We start from the raw sequence: 11,980 nt of genomic DNA on the forward strand, positions 1-11,980 counted from the left end.
ATGATAAAATATTGTTTTTTTTTTTTTTATGTTTCCCGAGTATTACAGTCAAAATAATTATAAAAAAATTATTTCATAATTTTATTTAAAATTCAATGATAAAATTAAGATTACTTTAAATTTAAAAATGATATTTGGAAATATTTTAAAAACGCACGTCATCAAATGTTGAAGCATCATGCTCGTAATATTTAATTAAAACAAATATGATAAAATATTGATATTTTTTTTTTATGTTTCCCGAGTATTACAGTCAAAATAATTATAAAAAAATTATTTTTATAATTTTATTTAAAACTCAATGATAAAATTAAGATTACTTTAAATAAAATGATAATTATATAAATAGAATATAATGTGAAATAGTTGTACACGTATCGTTAATAAATAAAAAAAATCTTATTATTAATTACTATTCACTATCTCACATCTCACACCTTATAAAAAATACCTACACCATGAAAAAAAGATAAGGGCTATAAGAGTGAATAGTAGTTAATATTTAGTTGTTTAGATTCAGAGATAAGTTGAGATGGGTTGAAATGATTTGTATAAGAATTTAAAAAAATTGTAATGATGAGATGAGATGAATTAAGATGAATTGAAGTGGATTTTAAATTCAAACGAACACATCTCTTAGTAGTTTAGCCAACCCTATTCGATCAGGAATCAAAATTAGATTCGATCAGTCGGCGAGGAGAAATTATTGAGAACGAATCAAGATTTTCCAATCTGTCTAGATTTGAAATTCAACACTGCGGTTGACCAAACCCAAACCACCCCCGCAATCTCACCGGACTCTCTCTCTCTCTCTCTCTCTCTCTCTCTCTCTCTCCAGCTTTCATATAAAGTCGAGAAAATAAAATTAAAAAAGAATAAAGAAGTCATATTTACCAATTTTGCCACTCCAGTCACGAACAGAAACAGCCATCTCACTCTTTTACTATTGCGCTGTCTCTCTACGTGTGTGCGTGTGTTTATATATATATATATATATATGAATAGATAGCTAGGACATACATGCACATTCCTTAGAGATACAGAGGGTGGAGCGATCGATTTGTCGCTTCGAAGGGAGAGCGAGAGAGTTGAGAATGGCGCAGAATAGGTTTATAGTTGAGGTTGAGAAGGCCAAGGAGGCCAAGGATGGGAGGCCATCGATGGGAAAGGTTTACCGCAGCGTTTTTGCCAAGGATGGATTTCCGCCTCCTATTGAAGGAATGCATAGTTGCTGGGATGTGTTCCGGTACTTATTCATTTAGAATTTTGTTTGGTTGCTGAGAAAAAAAAAAGGTCCCGGGAAAAGAAATGGAGAAGACTTTTTTTTCTATATTTTGCTTTTTATGATTTCAAAGTAAGAAAGAAAGAAAAGCTGACTGCATGTGTTTGTTTTGTTTGGATTTTAGCGAGTACGAATCTAAAAATAAACAACTTGCTTAAAATTTGTTCTTGAGGATTTCAAGTGCATAGATGACGAATTTTATTATTTTTGTGACGGTGGAATTAAGGATTTCAGTGACTTTATGTTGTAACCGAACCGGGTCATGCTGCTAGATTTTATTTATAAGAGATTTTTTAAGAACCATGCTAAAATGAGTTTCTTTTTTATTTTTATTTTTTGTGCATGTGATTTAGCACTTGTGATTATTTTGTCCAAAGTTCTTTATTTTAATGAATAATTCTTGGTTTTGCTTCTTTCAAAATCTTGCTTAACTGTGCCTGTTTATTGTCTTAGAACTTACTTTTTTTTTTATTCTGCTGTACCATAAGATACTACAATAACTGTTTTTAATGATGAAAAATGGATAGAGTGATGAATTTATCTTTAGAGAAATGATTGTTTCTCGAATCTTTTTGCGTACTTGTTACAGCATGACTGTCGAGAGATGTCCGGATAATCCGATGCTTGGTCGTCGTGAGATTTTAAATGGGAAGGTAAATGAATCTCTGTACAGTTTGTGCCTCTGATTTTCTGTCGATTGACTTTGATGTTCTATAACTTGTTTTGACTTTGAACTAAATCTTCATATTGTGCTATGTCTTTGCAGCCTGGTAAATACGAGTGGCAAACTTATAAAGAAGTATATGAATTGGTAATTAAAGTGGGAAATGCTATGCGAAGTTGTGGTTTTGGGGAAGTAAGTCTGTATTCTATTATCTATTATACGAAAGATGCTTTTCCACCCAATACTTGCTTGAAATATCATCATAAGCAATTTTTGTGTCCGACGCTTACCTTTATCTATTGCTGGATTGTAGGGAGCAAAATGTGGCATTTATGGTGTAAATTCTCCAGAATGGATTATAAGCATGGAGGTGCATCTATTTTTTCTTTGATTTTTCCCTGATGTCAGTAACGAAGAAGGTGTATCTTGTAATAATTACCAAATTAAAATGGAAAAGCTTGGGGTGGAGTCCACTCTCCTATGTTGTTCAATAATTGCTCACAGTTTATGGCCCTAAACAAAATTAAATTTTCCCTTTTGTTTCAGTCCCCAATGATATTGGTTTTTGCTTAAAAGTTTATCTTATGATTTACCTTTTTTCTTCAATTTCATTTTGTTGCTAAAGTTTTTGGTTGAAGTCCCCTCTAATCTTCGTTCGGTTTTTAACTGTTATAAAACATGGACAAAACTTGAAGTTTTAACATCTGGTGTTTATACAGATTAATGATGCTCTCTGCTGCTTAGTTGTCATGGTCTTTAGTTTCTCCTAGAAACAGTGCGTTTTTTCTCTGGAAAATTTTGATTAACACTGAAAAACTAATGCAGGCCTGCAATGCTCATGGACTCTATTGTGTTCCTTTATATGATACTCTAGGTATGGCATATTCACTACAATAGCATGGTTCCTAGATTACTTATAATATATTGGTATTGTTTTTCGTTAACATCCAATTAATTAAAACCAAAATACAGACCCATCTACTCTCTTGGTACTGAGGTTTTTTATAGCTTGAAAATATGACATAGTCTGTTATATATAAGACATTCAACTTCTTTCCAAAACTCAACCATTTATATGCATTGACCTTAAACCTTAAATCTTAAGCATCTTGTGAAATGTAATGTTTATTGCTGTTTGATCTGTTCTGGTTCGCTGGTTAGGTGCTGGTGCTGTCGAATTTGTTATACGCCATGCAGAGGTTTCAATTGCTTTTGCTGAAGAGAAAAAAATCTCTGAGGTACAATTATTATGTGTTTACATTTGTGTTTCCAACTAAAGTGCAGTTGTGGGTGCATTTTAGAAAGATACCGTTATAGTCACTCCACACTTGTTACTGGAAGAGGTCACCTTTCAGTCAATGAGTGCTATGAAGAGAATAGTTGTCGGCCTTCTGGTAGTTTTTACCATTTTCATGGGACGGTTCTTTCTTATTAACTTATGCTTTGCCCTTTCAGGTGTTGAAAACCTTGCCTAACACAACAGAGTTCCTCAAAAGTAAGTTAGACTTGTCTTTTGGATTCCTTTGTTTATGCATACACAGATAAGAAGTATACACATTTTATTTTGCAGCACTTGTGAGCTTTGGCAAGGTCACCCCTGAACAAAGGGAGGAAGTTGAGAAGTTTGGGTTGACAATATATTCATGGGATGAATTTTTGCAACTGGTAGGATATTTAATGCTTTTCTTTATAGTGTGTTATAAATTTGTTATCGTTTTGAATGTTGATACAAGCAAATGGGCACTTTTTCTTGTATCATGTTGAATATATTCCTTATATTATCATATACATTAGAAAATATCCTATGGCTGCTGGGGAAAATATGAATTTTTGGCATGTACTATGAATAGTTTGGTTATACATCTTTCTATATATTTTTGAAATGTGTCATGGTTTACTTTTTTTTCTAACAGTCATTCATGAACCAGCAGATAATTATACATGTTATTTGTTTATAGTTATTGGTTCTGATACAAGATTTTGTTTGCCTCTTATTCATAGGGTGATGGAAAACAGTTTGATCTTCCACTGAAGAAGAAAAGTGATGTGTGTACTATAATGTATACTAGTGGAACTACTGGTGATCCCAAGGGTGTAATGATATCCAATGATAGCATCATTGCTCTTTTAGCTGGGGTGAAGCGCCTACTCGAGAGTGTTAATGAACAAGTGATTTCCTATTCATTTGAACTTATTATTTATGGAAACATGAACCAGCCTCAATCCACTAAAAATGGAGAGTATAATTCCATTTGTTCCTGACATAAGACACTGGCGCATATGGCCATTTAATTTAATATCTTTTTTTTTTTTTTTCTTTTTATAGTTGGAAGTAAAGGACGTATATCTGTCATATCTTCCTCTTGCGCATATCTTTGACCGGGTGATTGAGGAGCTATTTATTTTACATGGTGCCTCAATAGGGTTCTGGCGTGGGGTGAGTATGATTATAAATTTATCTCACCTAGTGAATGCTCAATATCATAACTGCTTATTTTATTTCTGCAGGATGTCAAACTTTTGATTGAGGACATCGGGGAGCTAAAACCAACTATTTTCTGTGCTGTCCCACGCGTGTTAGATAGAATATACTCTGGTAAACCTCCTTTTGGGGCTGAATATATAACGAGTTTTATTATTTGTTATTTTCTTATGTGTTGAAACTAATCAGAAGAATATTGACATTCCAACAAGGAAAATGCCCTTCTGTCATGTGCATCATTTTAGTGGAGCACTGAATTGCCCTCTTTAACTTTTTTATTTTTATTTTCATGCCATTTTACTGTGAAATTAATGCATGAGAAATTTTTCATCTCCAACTGTTAATGAATTATACTCGACCTGCTTATTTTCAGGTTTAAATCAGAAGATTTCCTCGGGGAGCTTCTTGAAAAAGACGCTGTTCAATTTTGCATATTCACAGTGAGTTCTACCCAAAGTCTTTAATTTTCATGTGCAAAATAAGCAAATGTGAGGTCTTTGGAAGTGACTGTTTATTCAGATGTACATTAGGCTCCATTGCACCCTTCAGTCCTTTAGCGCGGAGGACTTCTTTTCATCTACCGTTGAGATTACTTAAGATCAAGAAAAATACGGTAGACCTGTGCTCTTGAATAGAAATAACAATTTTTGTAGTAAACCGTTTGGTGTAAACCGTTTAGAAATAACAAGAAATAAAAATTTTTGTAGAAATAACACTTGGGCTCCCTTTGAAGTATAATTGTAACATTAAGGCCCCGTTTGGTTATGCAATTCAGATGGGATGAGATATTTTGAATAGTAATGAAATTTTTTAGTTAAGATGAGATGAAATAGTTTGTAAAAAAAAAGTGTTTGGATAGTGAAATGAGAGGAGATAGTTTTTAATTTTTGGGATTTGAAAAAGGTGTAGGTCCCACTGTTGATTAGAGAGCCGAAAAGTGCACTGTTCACTGTCAGTTGTCACTGTTTATTCACTGTTCGTGGTATAAATTCACAATTGATGTTGAGATTCTTCACCAATACCATCACCTTGTGTATCTGACTTTAAGACTTTGTTGAGCTTGGCTTTGTATTCAATGTTGTTAATTCCCAGTGTCTCGTAACCTGATCATAACCCTTTTCTATTGTTTTGACTGCTGTAGCAAGTTTCATAACATGAAGAATGGGAGTAAACATGATCAGGCATCTCCAATTTGTGACAAAATTGTCTTTAGTCAGGTTATGGAAATGCACATTCTATGCGTTCTCGTCTCCCCTAGTGCCCCCCTCCAGACGTTTTTAACACCGACTGTACCTACATCCTGGTTACTTTCTGAATCTCATTGGGTTTTTTGTGCTTCCTCAGGTGAAGCAAGGGTTGGGGGGTAGAGTTCGCCTTATTCTGTCTGGAGCAGCACCTCTTGCCCCCACGTAGAAACTTTCCTGCGAGTGGTGACATGTGCTCATGTTATACAAGGATACGGTATGCCAATCTTCAGAAGTTAATGTTTACTAGATGCCTTATTTTCCTTGTGGGCTTGCATTGATGCCCATGTTGCTATTTCACGATGAGCATGGATAATTATATGAGTCGGGCTACTCTGCCGTCCAAAGTAGCCTGCTCAATCTGACTGCTTGGCCAAATTCACTATTTTATTTTTTTTCAATTTTTTTATTCATATTTTTTAATCATTTTAAAACATTTTTAAAAAATATAAAAAAATATCAATACACTAATAATCACTTCTTTAAAAAAAATTAAAATACATAAGGTGTCAAAATGAGTGGGAAAATGAGTGGGCAAAGTAGCATTTTTCTAATTATATTCTGTATCAATACTAATGTAGGTCTGACAGAAACTTGTGCGGGGACATTTGTCTCACTGCCCAATGAACTGCCAATGCTTGGTACAGTAGGCCCTCCTGTACCCAATGTGGATGTGTGCCTAGAGTCTGTTCCTGAAATGGGATATGATGCCCTTTCAAGTACACCACGAGGAGAAGTATGTGTAAGAGGAAAAACATTGTTTTCAGGGTACTACAAGCGTGAGGACCTCACCAAGGAGGTCATGGTTGATGGGTGGTTCCATACAGGTTTTCCCATCTCATGCTTTCCTTTTAGATTTAACTTTTATCGTCACTTATCATTAACTTTTAGATTTAGCCTTGCTGATGATGATCTTGGCCTCAGGTGATATTGGTGAGTGGCAACCAGATGGAAGCTTGAAAATCATTGACCGCAAGAAGAATATATTTAAGCTTTCTCAAGGAGAATATGTTGCTGTCGAAAACTTGGAGAACATATATGGTCTTGTTACTGCTATTGATTCGGTAGGCCTTTGAGCAAACAAACTGGGTCTCGTTTTGCAGGATGCATACCCTTCTGTTTTCCTTTGCTTTGGTTGCTTGTATGTAACATGGATACTTCTACACATGCTGTGACAGCATCATCATTGCTGTGGTACCTATAAAAATAAAAGCATCATTATTGCTGTGGCCCTTCCACACCTGCACAAAAATTGTTCTAATCATGAAGAACTTGAAGTTTAGTAGTTTAGTTCACAAATATGATGCTGAGTTTTACGTATGATGACCGTATTCATGCAACATTGAACCACATCAGACATAGATGTCTACCTACTAGATCTCTCTCTTTTTACCTGCACAGAAGTATGGTATGATACTTGCAGGCTCCCTATGGTCACCTCTTCTGGTGAAGACCAGAAGAAGTGATAATCATTCTTGTAGCAACATAGTTGTATGGTTATTCTTTCCTCATGAAGGATATATGATTTCAAAGTTTAAGTAAAACTGCACATTGAATGGTTCAGTTTATTATCCAGCTTCGATCTGCCTAGTGAAATCTATCTTAGTTTGACACTGTTATTACCCTTCCAATTTTAGATATGGGTCTATGGAAACAGCTTCGAGTCCTCCCTTGTGGCTGTTGTGAACCCTGGCAAGGAAGCACTCGAACGATGGGCCAAAGAAAATGGCATCACTGGGGATTTCAATTCTGTCTGTGAAAATCCCGTGGCAAAAGAATACATTCTTGGGGAGCTCACAAAGATTGCTAAAGAGAAAAAGGTTTGCTGCTTACTTTCTTTGACATTCGTCCAATGAGTAAACTTCTGACTTGCAATGACTAAGCTCTTTCTGATCTTAACTTCTGCTCTTCCAGTTGAAAGGTTTTGAGGTTATTAGAGCTGTTCACCTTGATCCTGAACCATTTGACATGGAACGGGACCTTATAACTCCAACCTATAAGAAGAAGAGGCCTCAGTTGCAGAAATATTATCAGGTCTCTTCTCTCTCTCTCTCCCCCCCTCCCCCAAAATACATCTCACTTGAGGAATATTCCCATTATCATGATCTATTTTACATCGAGCAGCAAAAGAATGATCTATCTTATGTATACACAATTAAAAGTATTAGACACAGGCTGTGGTATAGGTCTATCCCAGATGCAGCCCTTCCTATGCAGTAAACCCATTAAACCAGGTCTTGATGTGTTGATGACACAGCTATCTGTATGTCCTATGGCTTTACAAGGGGAAGGCTGAAATTGCTGTCATTGCCACATTGACTGTTCAACTGGAAAATCGGAAGTTCGGCACATGTATGATAGCTATTAATCAATCAGCAAGTCAGCATGATGCCATCTAGAAACCAAATATTAGGAGTGCTATTCATTTTTTCCCACTTTGGTCGTGGCCTTTGGACTTTAGACTTGCCATTATACCCAGAGTCTTGGCTGTACCAAAGAAAAAGATCCTTGGTTATGAAATTGCTGACGTGATCTTTTCATTGCACAGAATGCCATCGACAACATGTACAAGAGCGCAAACAAGCCCCGAGCATGAAGGGAATTTTACTTCTGGAGCCAGAATTTATTTTATCCCATTTAGCAATAGCAATGCATTGTCCAGTTCTTTTATTCTTGTGACTGTGTATAGCTCTTTTCCATAAACCAGCTGATGACTCTAAATTAAAATGTGTGACCATAGGGAAAAGACAAACATGCTCAAAAAATGAATTTAATGTTCTCAATTAATCTCTTAGTATTCTTACAGTAATTGCCTCTTTTTTTTTTCCTTTAAAAAAAAAAAAAAATTGGGAGAGGGTGGTTTCGTATTCTAAACCTCCATTTTGGAGGCTGGAGGTTATGTCAATCAGGTCACATGCCTTTGGCGTCGCCTCTTTCTTGAGCCTTACCTGCACCTCGATACATCAAAGTTATAGCCAAAATATGAACGGTTAGATACCATGGAACATGTGAGGAGAATTTTGTGCAAGGTACATGGGCAACAATTCTATGATCATGTTGTTCAGCTTGTGTCCTCTTTTCCTGTACTGCTAGGAGGTATTCAAAGGGAGGAATCTCAGAAAGTATCTCATTGAATTAACAAAAAATAAATAATAAAAAAATAGAAAAAAAAAAGGTTATCTGTCTAAGAAATTGGTCTTCACCAATCTTTACTAGTCTTTGATCAAGGAAATGTTTACTTTCAAGTTTCACCAGTACCAAGTCGTTGGTAGGGCTCTGCCAACTGAAGCTTATGAGCACCCAAAGATTTTACCGCATGAAGCTCTGGGCCACGAACGAGGTTCGCGCCAAGTGGAAGTTCTGGTATTTTTCTGAGGAAGTTAAAGAAGGTCAAGAAGAGCAATAGGCAAATGCTTGCTATCAATGAGATTTTTAAAAAGAACTCTACCAAGATTAAGAACTATGGTATCTGGTTTTTTGGTTGTGAACTACTTCAATGATCTGTTTTTTATTGTTCGTGTTCTTGTATTACAAGTTTACAACCCATTCAATTTTTCTTTTTCTATTTTTTTTCTTTAAAAAAAAAAAAAGCCTGTGTCCATAGCCATCCCCTTCATCTTCCCATTTTTCCGAACAGTTATTCCCCTTCATCTTCCCATTTTCCCTTCGTCTTCCCCACCATTATTTCTTCTTCAACTTTCTTTCGGTACTAAATTTTGCTTCAAATCATTCATTAAATACCTTGCTCAGAATTCCAACTTACACTAACATTCTTCCAATCACTTCATCTTCGAACTAGTACAAAGTAATGCTTGACCCAAACAACACAAAACCCAAATATTAAAATAATACAATACACTACAAATATCCAGTAGAGACTGCAACACCAAGAAAAAAAGGGTTCAATATCATTTATATTTATAGAGATTTCATCATTTCCAGTGCTCTATAGATTTTTATTTCACTTGTTCTTGCTTTGTGGGTTATCCTTTCTTTATTTGAGATCTACGAGGCGTGAGCAATGGACAATGGCAAATTCTGAGAACCAAAAAGAAGAAAAAGTAGGATCGTACATTTTCTCACCATCCAAACAACAATATATTTTCTTAACATCCAAACAAAAATAAATTTTCATAGCATCCAAATAGAAACGACATTTTCTCAGCATCTAAACGACACATTTAAAGGTAACAAAATAATCAAAAAACATAGATAAACATCAGGGTTGAGAAATCTGTGTGGATGAGATGGTATTCTTGCAGCGGGTTTCCTTTCTTCAGCTTTTCTATTGTTGCCCTTGTCTATCCCATGTGAACGAGTGTAGATTAAATTTAGTATAATTTTTGAGGTGGCAGTATGTGAGTGGAGGGCTGTTATTTGGGAAAAAGTAGACCGACTGCTTAGAGTATTGGCAATAGACTAGCCAAATGTCAATGCAAGTCTAAACTTTAGCTAGATGTGAGAAAAAGCCTCCATATTGGACTAGCTAATGGTCTAAAGCTTAAAACTTGATGAATAGTAAATCTTAAGTCCTCTCCAAACATGACTAGCTACTATTCACAATGGAAAGTAATATTTAATTATTTCATCACTTCCCTCTTTCTTTGAATGGTTAAACATGCATGGCATGTATATTATTTCTACTAATTGATAGAGTAGACACATTATTTTTACAAAATATGAAGATCTAAGAAATATATAAATTGTATTTACAAAAAATAAAAATAAAAAAAAAATAAAAAATATTATATTATATTATTATTTTAACTTTATAATGGCTAGTCCAATATGGACTCACTTAGTCAAAAATTAATATTATAGTCAAAAATTAAGATTCTAACTAAATTTTAGACTTGACAATAGCTAGAGCATTACCAATGCTCTTAGAAGTGGTTCTCTTTACTTTTACTTTCTTTCTGCCTGAGGAAAGGACACTGTGTTCTGTTAAAAGGGCTGTATAACTCGGGTTTCCATTTTTGCATGCCGTTTTTGTTTTTGTATGGACAGAAAAGGTTAAGTTGCGGCTATGCTTTATTGCAAGACACGTGGATGTTAAAATATTGAGTTTTGTTACTCATTACTTCTACATATCATATATTATATATTTTTTTAATTTTTTTGTTTTATTTTTATTAAATTGATTGAATTTTTCTATTCATTATTTATACACTATATATTTGATAAGAAAAAAAAATGTGATATGTGATGTGTGAAAATGATAATAGAATTTGTCTAAAATCTTAGATCCCTTTCCTGCTGCTTCGAGAAAAAGAAAAGAATAATACCACTTTCCTTGCTGTTCACTGAGGGGACCTGATGGACGGCTTTGAGATAGGGTATTGATAGAATACTATCATTTTATTATCTATTTACTACTTATAATGCATTTAAAATTTTTTTATTTTTTTTTATCATTTTTTAAAGTATTTTTTGACATCTTTAATCATTAATAAAAAATTAAAAAAAATCAAATATAAAAAAAATAATAAATAGATAGTAAGATAAATAGACAGTCAGAGGTAGTAACCGTATTATTGTCATTGTCATTTGCTCAAATATCCAAAACGGCAAAAAACCCTGCTACCGTTTAGATGACAAATGAACGGGCTATAAATGACGTTTTTCTGTCTTTTTCATTGAATTACCCACCACTGAGATATTGGTGCTCTGTCCTTTGACTGGACGATATGATCAGTGACGTTTACAAATTATAAAATTATCGGCAGAAAATTTTGTGGAATTTAGACGACCAGAATAAATGGGGGAAAGAAAAATGATACTCTCCGTGACAGTTGAGTCCGATTGGTAAGGTAAATTTATTATTATTATTATTATACTTAATAATTAAAGAAATATTTTTTAATTATACTGTAAATTATTTAAAATATATATATTTAAGCATATAAAAAAATGAATGAAAAAAAATAAAAAATTGCCCTTATCAGGACCAGTCTCGGGCTACACGGTGGGTGTAGCACTGCTCGGGGGGGGGGGGTGGTGGAAAAGAGAGAAATTCATGGGAAGCGAACCACAGAAAATTTGGGCTCTGCTGTTGGCCACAAAACAGAAATGATAATTTAGCAAACGACACTGCAGTGAAACTAATGAAAAAGTCTACTATGCCGCTCCAAAGCTCGGTTCGGTGAATTTTTTTTTTTTTTTTTTTTTTTTTTTTTTTTTTTTTTTTTTACCGAATTATGAAGAAAGTGATTTTAAATGTATTAATATATTTTTTTTATTTTTTAAAAATATTTAAATATATTAAAAAAATATAAATAAAAAAAAAAATTACTTTTATAACGGTAAGA

General features: G+C 34.2%; 1 protein-coding gene and 1 long non-coding RNA gene across 2 annotated transcripts; one reads left to right on the forward strand and one right to left on the reverse strand.

The window, feature by feature from the left end:
* The first annotated feature begins 864 nt into the window (after positions 1-864).
* Positions 865-8,459, forward strand: LOC121236832 (long chain acyl-CoA synthetase 4-like). Its single transcript, XM_041133303.1, is given in 20 exon segments — positions 865-1,246; positions 1,872-1,935; positions 2,049-2,138; positions 2,260-2,316; positions 2,772-2,820; positions 3,108-3,184; positions 3,402-3,441; positions 3,517-3,611; positions 3,948-4,115; positions 4,273-4,383; positions 4,455-4,542; positions 4,802-4,868; positions 5,570-5,645; positions 5,773-5,830; positions 5,833-5,889; positions 6,254-6,499; positions 6,597-6,736; positions 7,310-7,492; positions 7,587-7,706; positions 8,221-8,459. Coding segments are annotated over 20 exon segments (1,986 nt in total). The 5' UTR covers positions 865-1,094; the 3' UTR covers positions 8,269-8,459.
* LOC121236835 lies at positions 8,343-8,723 on the reverse strand. Its single transcript, XR_005934818.1, has 2 exons — positions 8,627-8,723; positions 8,343-8,485 (listed from the first exon to the last, which is right to left on the reverse strand). It is a non-coding gene; the product is annotated as an uncharacterized LOC121236835 (long non-coding RNA).
* Positions 8,724-11,980: the final 3,257 nt, after the last annotated feature.

Source organism: Juglans microcarpa x Juglans regia, chromosome 6S, assembly GCF_004785595.1.
Source record: "Juglans microcarpa x Juglans regia isolate MS1-56 chromosome 6S, Jm3101_v1.0, whole genome shotgun sequence".
Lineage (NCBI taxonomy): Eukaryota > Viridiplantae > Streptophyta > Magnoliopsida > Fagales > Juglandaceae > Juglans > Juglans microcarpa x Juglans regia.